The sequence below is a fragment of the Sander lucioperca genome, chromosome 13 (genome assembly GCF_008315115.2).
Source record: "Sander lucioperca isolate FBNREF2018 chromosome 13, SLUC_FBN_1.2, whole genome shotgun sequence".
In the NCBI taxonomy this organism is placed as follows: Eukaryota; Metazoa; Chordata; class Actinopteri; order Perciformes; family Percidae; genus Sander; species Sander lucioperca.
This window is the reverse complement of record NC_050185.1, coordinates 8332407-8351757: the sequence shown is the minus strand read 5'-3', so window position 1 is coordinate 8351757 and position 19351 is coordinate 8332407. Positions and strand designations below refer to the sequence as shown.

Genomic DNA, 19351 nt, shown 5'->3' with positions numbered 1-19351 from the left:
GTTGTTAGTTTGTCAACATCTGTTTTATCTTAAAAGATACATTTCTCTGTTTGTTCATCTTAGTTCAGTTGTATTGCTGAAAAATGGGACAAAATGTCAAGCAGACAAACTGACCAACACATATATAATAATAGATCGATACTTGGCGTCTGTGTATCGATACAGTATTGCCACGGAAAATATCGCGATACTATGCTGTATCGATTACAGATAGCTAAAGTTTAGCTATCTGATTGTACCAATTTAGCAAATACAATTCTGTCTCCCTGCGCGATTTCAATATGAAAAGGGAGTCTAATGATTTCTCTCTAGTAGTAGGCAGAAGGCAGTTTCTCCAGCCAGCTTTGCCACACACACACAGCCTTTGTCGTGTTTGTTTTATCGCAAGGCGTTTGCCTGAAGAGACCTAGCTGCTGTCATTGATACAGTTTGTTATTTTTGCTTTGTTTCTAATCCTGCTCTGTGCTGCTACTGCTACTGTTAGCGGTAGCAGACGCCAGTCCAGCCTGGTTCTGCAGTGATGCAAAGTATTATTGTTCCTATTGCCGCTTGATTTTACCAGCCTGAACATTTCGTCATGAATTTTTATCATGACCTTTTTTTTCTGCAATCCAGATTTGTATGATGCAGATTTGAATTGAAAATATCAAATAGTGTTCAAAATGTTCAAAAGTACTTCCAGATACTAGATACTGATGAATAGAGTGTAAGTTGGGTAATTTTAATATAATTGGTAAACTTTTTTCTTTTCTACTTTTCTTTTCAGGAACCGTTTCAGGCTAACATGGCCAGGATTAACGATATGGTTAGGCTTTTGTTTTGTTATTGTGTGTGTCGTGTCTCGTGGTGTTGCTTCTATTTCCTCTTTATGAGTTCAAATGGAAGTATTGTTGAGTCTGGTGCTTCGCTCCTGACAACCTTTACCTTTACTGCCTTCTTCCTTTTCAGAGAAGAGAATCTACGACCTTGTCCAAAAAGGCAAACAACACCTTCAACATTGTGGGAACCACCTACGCCATCAACGTCGCTAAAGACCAAGGTTTAACGACCATTTCCAAGAGTGCCGCTGGAGCGTCGGCCAAACAGCCCTATCTCCATAAAATGGAAGACCCCTACATGGAGGCCAAGAAGTCCTACAACCGTGTCAGCAAAGTGGACAAGATATCACGCATCATTTTCCCAGTTCTGTTCTTCATCTTCAACTTAGGCTACTGGGCCACATATGTCAACAGACAGCCCGCTATCATGAAGGCAAACAACTTAAACTGAATTTGACCGAATGCTAGGCTTGATCTGGTTTGGTTTGGAGGGTAGACAGGTTTGCAGGAGGCCAAGTCCATTACATCTTATTGTGTGTATGTGTGTGCGCGCGTGTTTTGTGGGTCTGTTTTTTCTTATGATATTTTGCACGTCTGTTTAGATGGAAGGCAAATTTTAACATACAGTAGATTCACATAGAGTAGTAGACCTTGGAAGGAGAACATTTTCACATCAGACTGTGTTTGTCTAGCATTTCTTTTCTCCCCCTCCACACTCTAGCACTGTTCCCTGTTGTGAGTAACCAAGTCTCCCTTTGCTGTATCTTGATTGCTTGCCGTTTTGTAGAGTAGTCAAATTGTGGTTTCACTATGTTTTGACATGTTTGCGCTTTGCTTATAATAAGTTAGAGCAAGCATGCGTTTGAAGTTTTCATTGTAGATCATTAGCAATGATATGGTTTTGACACATGCATCAAGTTAACAACGTGCATGCATGCACGCAGACACAGACACACAGTGACGCATCAGAAAATGCCACAAGAGCCATTCGTCCGTTGCTTTACCGTGCTCGGTTTGCCGGGGGCAGCCTGTATAGTTCCATAGGAACATCGTTAATAATCGTCAGTGTCTGGCCTTCAGCTCACGCTGAATTTCAACAGACCCAATGCAGTATCATCTGGAATTGCCATCACGTCCCACGGGACTGCCTGTACATTTTCTAGTACAGTGGCTCTAATTGTTTTAACTGGCTGAGTATGCTCAATGACAGAAAAGCTATGTGCCTTGGTGAATACACACATTATAAAGTAAAAGGCTTTAACACGCTCACAGTTGCATTTACAGCACACATATGCACAATGGTCTGTGTGTATATTACATGCAAACATATACTGGTGTCCACAGGCTCCGTGCACAGCAGTATGTGGCTGAGACCCACCCACTCACAGCCCATGGGCACAGAGTGTAAAATTGCCCATTAGTGTGGAAGGTTAACAGACCTCTGCCTGTGAGAAGTTGAAGCAAAGAGATTAAAAGGATCCAGCATAGTCCAGAACAATTATCATGTGCTTTTGTTTTGGCTCATGGTGCAGCGTCTCCATGAGCCAAGCAGTCATAACAAACTACCACCATTACCTCAGACTGAAGTCGAATTCTAAATCACAGTTTATTATACATTTTCCATGGAAATGCAAATAACATTAGATGTTGTATACATTCAATCATACCAGACACTCTCTTTCTTTCTTTAAGTATTTTGTGGGCAGGCACCCTGGTGCCTTTATTTATTGGTTCTCTCTGCATCAGTGTTTTTGGCTCCATTATGATTTTTCTGCCTTGTCATAAGCAAGATTTGGTTCATGTTGTACTTTTGCCCTTTTATACTTGATTGCGTAAAGTATATTGGTGTTGATTTGATTGTCTACATATGTCGTACTGTTTTTTTGTGTTTTGAAGTAGACAACAAAAGGCCAATATGTCACAGTCACAGTATTTCTAAACAAATTTCGGAGAAACTATCATCACTGGAGACTATTATACTGCAAAATGCTCTGGTCAATACATATAAAATATTACAATAAAAAAAAAACTAAATGTAATTGTTGAGATCACACTGAAGAGCACACTAATGGTCAAATTGGTTACTTTTCAACAAGTGATGGTTTCAAAGTTGTAAATCAGATTCGTCTCCAGCTGTGGCAACTGTCTCCAGTGTCTTTAGTTCTCTTTAATAAGTGACATCTGTATTTTTGTTTTGTGTTGAATATGGTACGTGTTTATACAGATTTTAGGATTCTAAAGCAATATCTGTTGCTTTTTTGGCCGGATGCACTCTGGATATTTTGCATTGTTTTAATTATAGACTCTTTGATGACCACTACATTCAGTGGATTCAAACTGTATCTTCAGTGGTAAGAATAGGAGAATGAGAACTGTGTTGTGGCCTCTTTAAAAAGGTGTGTTAATAACACAAACTCTGTACAATGTATCAGTCATAGGTTAATGCATGACAATCTGTACACGTGTGTGTCTGCAACCTCCAATATTGGTGTTTGTCACGGAAATAGGGCTTAGTATCAGTGTTTCTGTAGTTCATCGCAGTTAGTCATCAATTACCTACTCATAAACTCGGCAACACCTGCATAAATACACTTAAGCTTCAGTTATTTGTGCACATTGATGTGATGCTACTAATTCATGGCTGGCACAGAGCTCTGAAAGTGTTTTTACCCTCATTTGGACACGGACACACACACACACACACACACACACACATTTACACAATGAGATTTCTGATAAATAATCATCAGTAATGTGGATATAATGTCTGAGTGGGTGAAGGCAAATAATAGAACAGTTACAACAGTCTGGTAAGTTCAGAAAATGACATCACTTTACTGTAATGCAGCCTTTAAAACCATATTACGATATCCAAAATCTAAGACGATATCTTGTCTCATATCACGATATCGATATAATAGATATTTATTGCCCAGCCCTATTCTAAATTATTTCACATTGTAGTAAATTAACGGTTACAATCGATCAAAATACGTCAAAAGACTTTATCCCACAAGCATGTGGATCATAGAGATCTTAGAGGAAATATTGTTCACCATCAACAGACTTGCAACACAAAATGGGACAGCATGAATATCTCCTGGTAAACCCTTTTTTTTTTTTTTTTTTTTTTTTATATATTCAAACAACACACAAATAACGAGGGAATTTCCCCAGTGTGGGACCAATACAGTCTATCTTATCTTATCTCATACACACAAACTCAAACAATGACTAGACTGATGATGATAATCATGACATAAACTCTGGACGGCTTTTGTCGGGATCTGAACATTTTTATAGTCACATCAAATTCATAATGACAAAGCCAGGGGAACATGTCCCCAATACTCGACACAGTATGGCTTTTTGAATCATATTTAATGAATTGATATATTCAGTTACTGCGAGGACTAGTGTGCGGCACCAGGTCTCTTTTTTCAGACTTGATTTTCATCATCTTGTCTCAAATAAACGGAGTCATGCCTTAAACAAACTGATACACATCTGCTGAGGGTGTTAAGAGCCGGCTGGCTTCTGCTAATTCAGGATCTTATGACGCAGAGTCCTCATGTTTATGTATGATTCCTCTGAGTAAAGTGATCGAGGTACTGAGAAGCAGCAGCCGCTGAGCATTTGATCTGTCATTGTGCGATAACTTGCCTCAAAGACAGGCGTCCTCCGAGTGACAACCGTCTCAGTCAGAAATATCACCAATAGCCATGATCGGTATCTCGAACAATAATGTGGGGACCAAAGATACATTCACACAGCAGTTTCATGCGTGTTGGAACTGTCCACAGTAGTGGAAAAGGAATCCAATTTAATTCCATCCATATTGTAAAAGGATTTATTGTGGGTAACTCATGAAATCTACATTATACATATTTGTATTCTTGACAGGATAGCAATGTGCCCTACAAGAACTATGACTAAAATATTTATAGAGAGGCAAAAATGTAAGGCCATCTTTCAAAAGGAGTGAATTTTGTCAATATTTTATCTTCACTCTTTCATCTCTGAGAAATGATCAAAAATGGTTTACCAGGAGATTTGTTCAGAGTTTGGTCCATTTCATTTGTGATGTTACTCTTGAATGTAATCTATACTTAATCATTACACTGTATATAAATACTGAAGTCCCTGCCTCAGACGACTTCAATCCATTTCCTGAGTTGTCAAAATTGTTGAAAATTCAATATTACATTTTTAGCTCAGCACAATATGCAGCATTACCTTGTTTATTCGCATATCTTGTGTGTCTGTGGGTAGGGAAAAAAGAGGGAAGAAACACTTCCAGAGCCACACAAGCACAACGTCTGGCCTCTGCAGCTGAACTACAGTAGAATCTCTGTCATCCAAACTGCTCACAGTGATAACTGAATGAACGGCCACAGCTAACAAAACATGCAATAGTGCAGAAATAAGAGCTGATTGATCAACTTTAAACTAAGAAATTAACACAAAAAACAGTATTTCAAAAGACTATGCATGTACAACTTGCATATTAGGTCAAGAGTTTTTGGTAATTCAGGATTTATTTTAACATCTTTGTTCCTGAGGAGTTTTGATGAACAGGACTCTACTGTACTGTTGCCATTTAGCTTTGGTTATGATTGTGTTATTTATGGAGGTAAATCCTTTCCTCACAGGGCCAGAGTTAACTTCGGCAGAAACATGTCATCCTATAAGATACAGTATATTAAGAGTATATTACTATATGAATCTATATATGCTATTCAGTACAGGATTAAATATTATGTTTTATACGACATAACCTCTACAGCATTGATGCAAATTTCTTGATGGTAGAAAGCCGTAGACAAATAGATTAACTGAACAAAATGGCAACAATTCTAATTTCTCAGAATAGTGTTACCAAGTTGTGAATTTGTAGATATTGTGAAATCAATTCCAATAGTTTTGTGAATATTGATACGTCAGGTCAATTATTTTTTACATCCGATAGGTATACCGCTGTCTTACATCGAGCTCTGTAACACCACGTGTTATGGTACTTTAAAGATGTACAGTAGAGATAATATCCATCGAGCTACTTAAAAGATCCGTACCTTGTGTGCACTTTTCAAACCTAACTGTGAATTAGCAGCTGTCTGCAAACAGAGTTGTACACACTGTGTTCTCTCTCTCCAGCAATCTCACTGCATGTCCCTACGCATTGAGAGATCAAAGACTTCCTGCACAAAGACAGCTCCGGGAACATAGTGGACTTTGTGTTTTTGTCGGAAAGTTGCTCTCTATATGCTCAGTGACTGGATACTGTATGTTGCCCTCTCTCGTTCATGTTCTTACTGTATGAGATGTAGCAAATGGAAATGGGGATTAATTAAAAAGGACGGTGTATTTTGTCTTGGAGTTGTAAGACCCTTCTTGGTCACATCAGAGCCTCAAGGGTGCACATTTTCAACACGGTGGACTCATCCGATGTTCCTTTAGAGGCTCGTTTGAAAAGTACTTTTGTCTGATTCTTTGTGTCATTGTCGGGGCCGTGCGTGCGAATCGTTTTGTTTGTGGCGTGTACACTGTGATTTGTAAGGCATAAAAATCAAGTAGCAGTGGGAGGACATCCTACGGGGAACAAAACACGTTGTGCATATTCAAATCAAAGCACAGCAAATTAAAATGTCTCTTGATATTGCTGTGAAGTTTGGCGTCAACTTATGCTACTCACAACATCTAGGACTACTGTACATAAAACAGGTAAAACAGCCACGGCACAACATATACTATGTATAATATGTATTACAGTTACTTAACATTTGATTCCTGTCCACCACAGCTAAAATAATTGTTCTAAAAAGGGTATTTTAAGGGTCAGTTTTTAACAAATTGAGTTTTCCTATGAAAACTACTAGTATAGGAGCACGGTATGAAGCTGGAATACTGTAGTTAGTCTGAGAATAATATTTTGCTCTTGCAGAGCCGAACATGTAAACATGGCAAAGGCTGTAATGGTGGACATTTGGCCAGAAGGTGCTGCAACTATTCACATATTTGACTTAATTAATTATTTAGCACTATAAATAAAAACTGCAAATCCACAAATCCCTTATCTGTGAGAAAATTGCCAAAAAAATTCCCAACAAGCTTTAGTTTTTGTAGCATCAATAATATCAACACTATCTAATCCTGAGATTTACAAACTGCAATGGAATGGACAAAGAGATCAAAGAATCATAAAAAAGTTAAATTGATTGTGTGTACAATGAACAAAGCAGAGGGTTTTCAGTGTACACATTACGGAGTATATTCAATAAACAAGGCTGTGCTGCTGTCTACGGACTTTGAAGGTTACTGTTGCTGTCTGGCTCCGGTCCAGTCCTCACTAGCCTGTAGGTGCCTTCAACTGCACAGGAACGCTATTATGTTTAATGCCAAAGCAGCTCATTTTTCTCAGCACACCGGGGGAAATGAGCTCTCTAAAGCCCCCCAAATGGACATATAAGGTTGTTTGCTTGTCTATGATTGCTATGATAAATGAAACAATCCATTATCCATTTAGTGGCTGTTGTTCATACCAGCTCTAGGACCATATTGTGCATTGTGTTTGTGAGCTGCGCCACTGTTGTGCTCATCTCCCTGAACTCAAACATAGAAACAGTAGACACGTTTGAGAATTTGATCACAATGACACTAAAGACCTGCACATATTCATGTTTAATGAAGGAGAAGACCATGCTCTACTGGGATAATAGCTCTATTTGCATAACATGCGGGATAGAGTGAGAAATCTTCAATGCAACTTACTGAACTATTGTTCGGTTATAGTAGCAGATGGTAATTTAGACATACTCATAACATGAAAGGCGATGCCAGAAACATACGCATTATTACGAGGAGTAGATATGAGAGGTAGCGTCACAAACAATAATGAAAGTGTTATCAAAATATAGTCAGCGTAAATTGAAAGAACCTGGGCCAGACAGGCAATCACAAAAAAGCCTATGGATGATAACACTACACATTGCAAACAGGGCTAATGTGCTTCTCTCCGTAATGTGAAGTCAGCCTTGTGAAGAAAGGAATTCATCAATCTCATTGGTGAGAAACCAGGATGAGAAGGAAGGAGGAAGTTATCTGATCTCCACTGACTTATGAGGGTGATGCAGGGCAATCCTGACCGAAAATAAAAGTTGCTCCCCCATTTGTTTTCAACCTTTGTTAACCGTCGTTTTATAAGTGTCCACCTTTCTATTACTGAGGTTCATGTTTGGGGCTACTGACAAACTGTTTCCATCCTTTTGTCCAGGAATTGCTGTTCTTTACAGTGAATAAAGATAAAGTGCTTTCACGTGTCTGTTCGTGTGACTGAGAGTTTGCTGAAATACGTACAACAGATTTTAAGTTAATGAAAGACATTACAGAGAATACTGCAGCCCAAAGACATCCACAGTAATTGTCTGGTCCACCAAAAGCCACTCGGGGGAGTCTTCAATCTCATAGACATGCAGTTCTGCACAGGGGGTGACACCATTACATTGCAGCCAGCTGGGGGGCACTTGATGTAGTTCAAGAGGTGCAGAAACAGTCAGCCCGACTCACATCAAACCTTTTCCCAAGCTTTCCGAGGAAGACTTTGAAACCCCCTAAACTAAAGCATATTAAACTCACAAAAACGCATGGCTTGCTTGAAGCAGACAATACTTACACTTACTAATGTAATGTAATGTTATGCATTGTTGTTAAGCAGCAGATGACCTTTAGTAGCCTATGTGGAAATAAGTTTAAGTTGGCAATAAGTGCAACTGAGTGTAGCAGCAGCATACACTATAGAAAAAAAGCTTAGCACTTTTGACCTGATTATGACCCATTACTTTGGGCTCAAATATTTCTCTAATGTGGAGCTGAATATGAAGTCTATGGAGAAAATCTGGCGGCCTACATTGTGTGTCACAAAAGCCTTGAGTTTCCTATGAAGCCAATATTATGAGGAAGTAAGGAATTATGAATGAATGAACTCAAGAGACAAGACAAAAGTCACATTTATTACGCAGAAAGCTAATAGGCCTAATATTACCCTCTACTGGAGACTCTTCCTAGTGAGCCAAAAGCAAAGTTCCCCCAAAACAACAACAACAAGCTAGGGAGAAAATAGCTACAAAACCAATTCAGCTTATAACAACATTCTAACATTTGAGTCATGTTAAGGTCAAATATGAGTACTCATAACTCACCACTAACTAAACAACATGGAAGCATCATGCACCTGCCACATAACACCAAAAGAAATAGCCCCCACTAGAACTCCATTCTCAATAAATAGAGCATAAAATCACAAACGTAAAGGATGCTCAGCATTATGGCACAAATAACAAGTTAGAAGATGCCAAGAAAGTGACCACAAAGACTCTTTGATAGGAAGAGCAAACAACAAAGCAGCCTAGCAGTCATTTTGCCAAGCACATAAACAGACTGAAAAACAAGTCAAAGACAAGACTCGCGATATGTAAGTTATGCTAGGACAAGCACCAAATGCTTAGCTTACCTAGCTTGCTGAGGTGAAGCAGTCATCCTCGGCGTCTTGGCAAGAGTGAAGAAGAATGAAGAAAGTATTTGTGAAGAGTCACTGTGGTCCCAGGCTGCAGACAGGGAACTCCACTTCCAGCTTCAAGTTCGTGTTTGAGGCCAACAGGTGACAAATGCAGCATAATGAAGAATGTTTAAAGTCCAGCCAGGAGCGCAGCCAAACATGGATACTCCTCCACAAAGTCCTCCTGAATGCATACTTGGCTGCAGGTGAGCTAGATAATTAATTGCGACAAGCAGCAGAGTTAGAGTGTTTGTCGTTTGCCAATTAGCGCAAATATAGCAGCAGTAGTATAGTGGTATCAAATCAAAACAGTGTGTGTGAGTATTGAAAGCTTAAATTGACCGCCATTTTTTAAAGGGTGCGTTTGATATGTGTAGCAGCCAGTGCCAGAATTAGTGGGTGGGGGTGTTCAAGGGCGAAAATTAACGCCCCAAAACAAATCTCAGCAATGCCCCTCAAAACGTGATTGAGGGGCAAAAGAAGATTGCTGCCACAGACTGTATATATTAGATATAATATTAATATTAACAGTCTATGATTGCAGCCCGCCCCCAAGATCCACACTCACACAAACAACGCTATTGCATATGCACTGATAATAATAGCAATAGTATGCTTTTTATTTACTCATGTTAGGTGTTGATTACTGCATTTTAATCTGGGATCATTTCACATTTTAAAAAAAACAGCAAGTTGTGCATTAATTAGGCCTAGTATTTATAAGTGCCGTCAAAATTTTAAATTGTCCCGACTTTTTAGACATAAGATGCCCCCCCCAAAAAAATTTTTTATTTACTTCACTGGTAGCAGCAACTACAGTGTGTCATGTGTAGCATGAGTGTAAGGGTTGTCTGGCATAAAAGGGTTTACTCCATACAATAGGCTATTTTCACAGTGGACATTTTAACATGTATCGTACAGTAGACTAGTAGTAGTAGTAGTAGTAGTAGTAGCAAAAGCACGTGTTGCTAATAACATTAACGACCTCACTGTCATTCAAGTGTCCCAGTAAGCCATGACTAATGTGGTACAACCATCATTACATTTAGTTTTTACACCTTGTATTTTACCTATTTCTATTTTATATTTTTTAAATGTATTATATTCCAGAGATAAATATTTTCCTTTTTACTCCATGTCCTTTATCCAAGAGTCAAGTTGCCAAAGCAAAGCCTATTGTGGCAGTGGTTGCAATCATTCATTCAATTACTTCAACGCATCTACACGTTCATTATCTCTTTATCTTGGGAGAAAAGCTGTTGACAGTTTGTACGTTTTTTTGGAGTTTCAGAATCTAAGTTGTAATGGAGTATTTTTAATTTGTAGTATTGCTACTTTTACTTAGATAAAGGATCCTAATTTGTCTACCACAAATAGTCAAATAAAGGAAACTCTTAATTTACATTCACAACTATCCCTCCAATTGGACTAATTTGACCATCTCATTCAACGGCACACCATTGCACCAACGACCCTCAAATATGGCCAGAGGGTCTCGACATGTTAATGTGTTAATGTTGTTTTTATTATCCTACAAAATTATTTATAAAATTATTACATAAGTAATTTTCCAGCCAAGTGAAAACTGTAATTTAATTTAATGTAAAGTTGATTTAAAATACATCCAAACTAAGCCAACCATATAAATTAGCATTTATACAAAATGTATATAGGGCATAACTATAACTACCACAGGATTTAAATAAGCATGCTAAATTTTTCATACCATGTTAAAAAAAAAGACAGTTTAGTGTAACTGACCAAATTCTGTGACTTGACTATGAACTTTTCCTCATATTGTACATATAAAATGAAACCTTTTTAACATGACTAATTTTTGAAAGTACTAGCCTAATATCCTCTGTAAGATAATTTACGGATTATTTTCAAATTGTCATGGTAGTCAGGCAGTTTTGAGATGCTTTAGGAATGTGGAGGTGTGAATAAGAGACAGGGACTGACATTTAATGAGTCAATCATCTTCAATATATCTTTCGACATCTTTCAACTTCTAAAAGCCTGACCTTTCCTCCCACTGACGTCTCTGACAACCAAATTATTGTCTTTAATCGTAGCTATGTAGTGAACAAGTGCACTGCCTCGCCATCTTCAAGCCTCTGGAGCGGTTTCTCCTCAGTGTCAATGCTGACTGTTCACTACAGCATGCTTTCAAGCATTCAGGTGACTTTTTACTAGTTGATCCACCAGATTACAAATGGAATCTTTCGTAAACATTTGTTGTTCTAGGTCCGGTGTGAGCATAATACATGGCCCAATTTGACATTAATCTTTCAGCCACTTGTCATTTGGACAAGATATGTCTGTATCTGTAGATTACAGTGTCCCTTGTAGTGTTCCCCCAGTGATATGATCTGTATAAAACATAAGCAACACATCAGAAATGACTTATTGTTTACTATGAAATTATGAGGTAATTACTGAAAGTAATGAATAGAAATAATAGCAATAGAGAAGTTACTTACTCCGAGACTTACAACAGAAAACTCTACTGCATATTAACTTACTATATACAATGGACTAACTAGAGTACAGTAATGTTATCGACAGATCAGTATAATAACAGTGGAAGTAATTGTCAAGACTTACGTCCTTTTCCATGGAAGTGCTGTCAACATACCCACCAATGCGTGAGGCAAAACTGGACTATCCAGCATTTGTTCACTTTGATTTTTTCCCCCTCTAGGGCCCCTCTACTTTGATGACACCTTGTAATATTAGCTTTGTTCACTGAACCTCGGCTCAGCTCTGCGGTTTTTACTAAACAAGATACTGCTGGCCCCTTGTGTGTGCTACTTTTCAGCCATTCGTTCAGGTACTGGAACCCTGCAGGCTGATACTTTGCCTCAAGGGTGTGTCGGGGTAGGCTTTTGTGGCTTTGTTGTTAATTAGGTTGCTTGCTTTGTACACTAGTGAAAATAATGCTTGAATTGTCCCCATTTATTTCATATTTTCGAATACTCTCATTCTACAAAAATATTTATTCTGGAAAAGTAATACATATTAATCAAATCAATCAAATTGCCTTATAGGTTCACTCAATACCAGCACAAACTATTAGCGTGACTCAAAAGGTGCACAATGCGTAATTAGGTACGAGACTCCAAAAACTTGAAACAGTTGCAAGTTTGATACATTTGGTATTGGTATTTGGTTTGTAAGTCAAATCCCAATATGAAAGTTGCTAAAATACTAACAGAAAAGAGCCTTCTTCAGGCTGACTTTGTGGAGGGATTGTAAACTGCAGAGGATATGCATTAGCTAGTGTAGTTCCCTGCAACTGTTACTATAGATCTTACTTAAAGAGTCGAAATCTACTGATTGCACCTTGAATGGCTCCAACAAGAATTTAACTTGAGAAAGTTCAGCCCGGTAACCACTGAATACAGCAACTATTTCATTGAGAGCAATGTATTTGCATTGTACAAACCACACTGAAACGTGAGATGTTCAGGAGTTGAATCTGAGCTGGGATTTTTTGCCACCTGTCATTGCCTTGTCTCCTTCCACTGTACACTTGGCTTGGCAAGGAAAACTGCCAACATAATCTTTATAAAAATTGCAATTGCTCTAATTGTTTTCTCTCAAATGAGCGTGTTTGATGGTTTGTCATTTTGTCTGCCTGGGAAAAGATTGCCTCGTAATCTTTAATGTTTTCTCAAGCATACTGCAGCAGACTGCCTGCTCTAAACATTACGATGAGGCTATTCATCTGCCTCTTAGTTGTGATGCTGCACTCTGCTGCTGGGACAAGCAAAGAGCCCATGGCTTCAGAATGACTAACAAATGGGTTTGGAAATAAATGTGTTCTGACCCGATGAAAACTTTCCATGGAGAAAAGTGTACTTCCAATTAGGAGGAGACACTTGGTACACGCATATGGGTGCTTGGACAAGACAAACCATTACATGGAATAGTGGAACATCACATTATTATTGCTGTAATGTCACAACTACAGATAGCTTTGCCAGTATACAGTAAGTTCTACATTTCTGAAATACAGGACAGACATAACAAGTCTGACAGACGTGACTTGGCTCTGCTGAAACCTCTGCAATTATTGAACATGTTCTCAACAAATATACTGGCTTTGGTGTCATTGAGTTATAACAGATCCAGTCCTAGCAGTGTAAGTGAATATGGAATTAATTAAAAAGCTGCCTCTACTCAGCCACCACAGTATCTCCAGGAGTTTATTTTTCAAATTCCACCCATGATTTTCAGCTTAGGTTATGCCATCAATTAGCGAGTTAAGAATGACTATATCAGCCCTCTTGTTTCTGTAGCTGTTGACAGTCGTGGTACATTAGATCAGCTGTGAAGTGGAAAGCTCAGATGCCCTGCAGTCAGTATGTGGTGCCCTCATGGAGGAAACACTCAACATCTGTACTTGTCCTTGGGAAGATAACCTAGTACAAGCAGTTGAAACAGAAAGGCAGAGGAGACATTTTTATAACGGCAATGAGAGAAAATGAAATGCAGCATATTGTAGGTAATAAGAGGTTGGTCCTGAATTGTAATATTTCCCGTTACTTGTGTGGCTTATTGGAATGGCTGGAGGATTAGATTGCACTAAAGTGAATTACATTAACATATAACTCTGAGAAATATAGCTTTCTTCTTTTCCCGCTCAGGAGACATGTATTGTTCTTTGCTGGTTTTGGACTTTGTTGTTCTCAGATCTGTCTGTTTGTTATGCAGATTAAAATGTGGATCACTTGAGCGATGCACAGATTTTTTTGTTTTGATGATGCCAACCTCTTCAGTTTGGGTTTTATCGTCTGTGCGCCTGAAGTCAGCCCACATCGCATCTCCTGAGATGATACCCTGACATACTTAGCCATTCAACTCCCTTCCTCAAAGCCCCCCTTGTTCCCGCAGGAGATGCATGGATGAGCAAGCTTATTCTCCTTGTGGGGTGTTCCCCATGCATGACTGATGTTTAGATTAATATCCTTGACTGATTCCTGCTCTGCGGTGAAGAGAGGAGTAGGCCTATCAGAGCACAGCCGCCCCCTCAGGAGTCCATTGATTTTCACACCATCCTGACAAACATAAACCTTCCAGACCCACAAAATACTTCATTTGTTGTCCATTCCATTACCTCAGGCCCAGCTGTCCACATCTGCTTTTTTTGTCCATTTTTTGTCACCTGTGTTAGCAAAATAGAGTCTGCTGCCTGGAATTTATTGTTAGTCATATACACTCAGGAATTAGTTATGTAAATGTATGCAATATGTGAACGCCGAAAATATACACCAGTACAGATCTGACTGCTTCAAACATTTGTCTATTTTTTTGGAGCCCTAATAGCTTCTTCTGTAGCAGTTCTAATATTCCTGCAGCCCACACAGTAAGACGATTGAATCAATGTTTAATAAACAAAACTATGTAATTTAACACCTCCGAATTATAGACAACCAATCAAAGCAATAAAACATATAGTGAAATATACTGAAGCAGCATGAATATTTATGTTGAAGAACAGGGCTTTGCAGCTGGTCTGGCAGCTGCAGTGTTGATTTGACTTCTAACTCTTTTGTATTTCCAATGTGAAAATGATACTGACTATGACAATTACATGCTGTTTGCAATCCTTAATATTAGTGCACATTAAACCACTAAAGAGCTAAAACCATAGAAGGAATTGGTCAGTACTTGGACTGTATATAGTGGTGCTTTTTCAAATATCATCCAAAAAGCCTGATGTGGAAAATACTGAATTCCACATATGAAGGAAAAATGGTAATATCGCCCCCTGGTGACACTAACAACACTGAGAAAAGGCTTGTCCTTTTGAAAGAGGTTAAAACTGTATTTTAGTGTGATTTCAAATTCAAAATGAAAATTTGTTTTGCAAAGATTGTACGTTTGGTGTTCGGTTTAATCCTAAATCCAAGCATAAGCTTACAATATACAGAACAGACATTACAGACAACACTGACAAGTTTGATACAGGATTTTATGCATCTCTTTTTGTGTGTTTTTGCTTCAGACGTAATCCATTTTATATTTGAGCAAGGGGTAGATTCAGCAAGTGACAACACTTGGCTCATCGTTTGTGCAGTATGGAGAGCTAAAGAGAGTCAAAGCAGCTTTGAAACCTAATGCTTTTGGGTTGACTCTGAGTTTAAAAACCAACATGCAGCTCCGTATGAGCTTCAAAACAGACACTTTTTTCAAGGACAATCATTTTATTATAGATGATAATAAAGCAGAATTTTGGGAAGATCCTGTGGTCAACATTGCAAAATGAATCTAACAAAAATACAGAAAATAATAACATAAGGCTGTAAAATATGAAAAGTATGTCATTCGCATATGTAGCACAATCAAGCAAATGTGTGTCTGACATACAGTTACACTCACACTATCAAAATGATGTATCCCTCACTGGAGAAAACTCATTTTGAAGAGGACAGCTTTTAGGTGGGAAGAGCTGTTGTTGAGAAATATTGCATTCTTCTTTCTCCATAGGCAGAGATCTTCTGCAGCCTTGAACCTATGAACAAACATACAGTACATTCAAATATTGCTTCTGTGTAACTAAGGCTGTGCTGCTGTTTTTCCTCCCTGTCCAGCTTTTCTTTCTCAATCTTCGACAACACCAGACCTAAAGGGTCTTGATTTCACTAAGTTGCTCCTGTCTGGCACTGTTTTACTTGAGTAGTTCATCATCTCGAGCCAGGAGACAGACTCGCTCTTTATCCCTCAGGATCAAGTGCTGGAAAGCCGGTTGATCTTTAGCCTTCGTTCTGCTGCTCTCCACATCCTGAAGCGAGGCCTAGATTTTATAGCCCCCAATTGTCTTATAAACTGAGTCAGTATTTACCCTTATGGGACTGAGAGAACATACTGTATTACCCTTTTAAAAATGCTGAAATGGGGTCCATTTTATTTTTTTCTGGGCAGAAAGTCATGGGAAAGAGTCTGCTGATGAGACAGTTTTCTCAGCGGGGCTCCTAGCTCCTGAATGAAGGCCTGAATCACCCTGTTTGGAGTCTTCCAGTTTAATTATGTTAATTTCTCACAGCGATTATCTATTATCTACAGCTACTATCCCTTTTCTACAAATATGAGCATTAAGAATTCGATTGAAGGGGTCACTTTTGATTGGTTAGATCAAGTCATAGCACATAGATCTATTGTGACACTTCCATCTGTGTCTTAAGTAGAAACCAATGGTAGTATATGAGTCACATGAGAGGATAGGATTCCAATAATTAGTCATAGACTACTGCGATCTTTTCCCCCAAAGAATATGACTATGAATATGTTTGTATTGTATATACTGGATAATTTCACAGTATTTATGTATGTATATATATTATTTTCCTCCTCATTAGTCCTCTTTGTGCATTTATCAGTACAATATATAATAATACAATATTTTGTTATAAAACTCATATTATTTATGCAATAATATTAAAGACTAGAAACTCATTACACACCCAGGCTCAGTTTCAACCACTATCCTATACCACCATTACAACCAAACCAGAATGCCATGTATTCCCTTACAGTACATAGTAAAGCAGGTTTTGGCCACAATTACAACATTTCAACAGAGAGTCATTTGCTGGACCTGCTTTCAAACAGGACCTGCACTACTCTGAGTGCTACACACACTCTTACACTAATGGAATTATGTCAGCGTGTGGTTATTATTTAAAAAACTGAGCATCGGCCAACCAAAGCAGGCACCGTGGGAGACATTAGATGCATCCCAAAGCTTTTTCACTTCTCTTTTCTCCATGTCAGTTCATTCCCTGCACCCTCATTCATTCCACTCCATCTCCCCTGTCTTGTTTGTGAAAAGTATTTGCCATACTAAAGCAAATCCCAAACCAATTAGTGTGGAGAGTACGTCACTACCCCCTACTATGATGTCAACACAATGCCAAATGAGCATGGAGGAAACCCGCTTACAAATTAGTTCTCTGTGGACTTTCATATTGGCAAGTATGTATTTTGTAATTCACTTCAATCAGACTTTGCTTTTACTCAAAGTAAAGGAATCATTTTCAAAGGAAATATTTAGGTCCCATCGTAGTTTAAATCATACAACCTTCCTATTCTGTGGCCCTTGATCATGTTTGTCCCTAGTTAGGAGGATACATGTGATGTTATAACCATAAAGGTCCAATGTGTAGGAATTTCTCCCATCAAGCGTTGAGATCATATATCACAATCAACTCTTTCGTGCCACGCAGTTCAAAGTACGTATTACCGCTACGGTAGCCTTCACTCTTTTTTTCTGATGACGCTGGTCTCTTGCTCTTTTCAATATCCTTTTTTCTTTTTCTGGGCGAAGAAGAAGACTCCTGTTCCTGAAATTTGGATTTTGTATACGTGTGGTCCTCCATGTTTCCTTCTTCAAACTTGGCGGGGCCGGGAAGCTACGATACCCATTAGCAGCATTAGCAGCACCTGTGAGTTTATCACATGACAGTGAAAACGCAAAAGGCGGAGCAGTATGTCCTGTATGTCCCTTACCAGCTAATGTATTTCAAGATGGCGCATGAATATGGAGTGTCTACCCCAGTTCATGCGATGGAAAATGTAAAATTTCAAGCCAAAAGGAATACTTGGAATTGATGGTGGTGGTAAATATTCATGAAAAAGGACAAGTTTGTGAACGGGCAACACAGATCTTGATAATGAACAACTAAACATGTTACACACTGGACCTTTAAGTTATGTTTGATGTTTGTGCATTTGTAAGGAGAGTTGAAAAGACTTAACAATGAAGTGATGTGTCATTGGATAGCCATGATTGCTGCTTTCTTCCAATAGTAATGACTGTGTCCCACATTCCTTTTATTACCTACTGCTCATTAGGGAGCACTCCTCATTTGGAGTGACACCTTGCCATGAAGTGGCAGTCGGTATGGATTGTTTTTCCATCAAAAACACATGCCACATATAATCTCACTAGTTATCCATAACGTTCCTATGTAACATTTGCCATTACAATCAAATTTCCAACGTTTGTCCTGATTTTCGCACTATGAAGTCTTATTGAAATCAAAGACAAATGTTCTCCCCTTGTCTGTAAATGGTCATAAATCGATACTAGAGTTACCTACTTCCAGCTGATGCAATTAATGCAGAGGAGAAATTGTCTGCACAAAATCATCTGATAAGTGTTTGATGGTTATTTATTTGTGCTTTAGAACGTAATCATTGCGAAACAAACACAAGATAAGCTTTATATCTCTCTCCCTATTGTACAATGACAGATCCAAGTAGCTACAAAACATTAGTTCTTGTGGTATACAGCTGTACTGGAGTATGACAAGTTAGCTGTTTACTGAATATGACGTGTAAAGCCCCGCCCATTTCTAGCACTTAAGGTGTTATGCCTTGTTCCCGGGTTGTGAGCCAGGTGATGACTTGTCATGCCCAGGGATATATACACATGTTGACTGGCATGGTTTGAATTTCCATAAGGACGGTTGAACACTGATCAGACAACCCTGGCCCAACCCTGGCCAGTGGTGTGAAAGAGGTAAGATAAATCATATTTTGTATTTATTTTTATTTTTTAAGTTACCACAATAAAGCCTAAGCTACTGTGCAGTGTGTGTCCTGTGTGAATATGTGTAGTGGCAATATCAGGTCATTTAAATCATTTATTTAACAAAATCATTTAACAAAACAACTCTGGCTGATAATGGGTTGCAAAAAAAAAACCGTGAGAATATTTTTCATGCATAGCATGGAATTGAATTACTGTCTTTTAGGGGTGGGAATCAGCAGGGGCCTCACGATACGATATCATCACGATACTTATGTCACGATACGATATTATTGCGATTTTAAACATATTGCAATATTCTGCGATATATTGCAATTTATTACCTTTTTTCCAACTTTTACGTTTGTTCATCTCACTTCAATTTTATTGCTGAAAAATGGGATTGTCAAGCAGACAGACTGACCAACACATATATAATAAAAG

The 19351-nt window shown here is 38.5% G+C and overlaps 1 protein-coding gene across 3 annotated transcripts in view; it reads left to right on the top strand.

Annotated features, from left to right (window-relative positions):
• The window catches only part of gabra3 (gamma-aminobutyric acid type A receptor subunit alpha3), a 109531-nt gene extending 107242 nt beyond the window's left edge, over positions 1-2289 (top strand). The window contains exons 11-12 of one of the 3 annotated variants that reach the window (XM_035990992.1): positions 767-805; positions 949-2289. In XM_035990992.1, coding sequence (XP_035846885.1) covers positions 767-805; positions 949-1269 — 360 coding nt within the window. In that variant the 3' untranslated portion in view covers positions 1270-2289. The remainder of the gene's footprint in view (positions 1-766; positions 806-948) is intronic. The other 2 variants (XM_031310983.2, XM_035990993.1) reach the window with 2 other exon arrangements.
• Positions 2290-19351: the final 17062 nt, after the last annotated feature.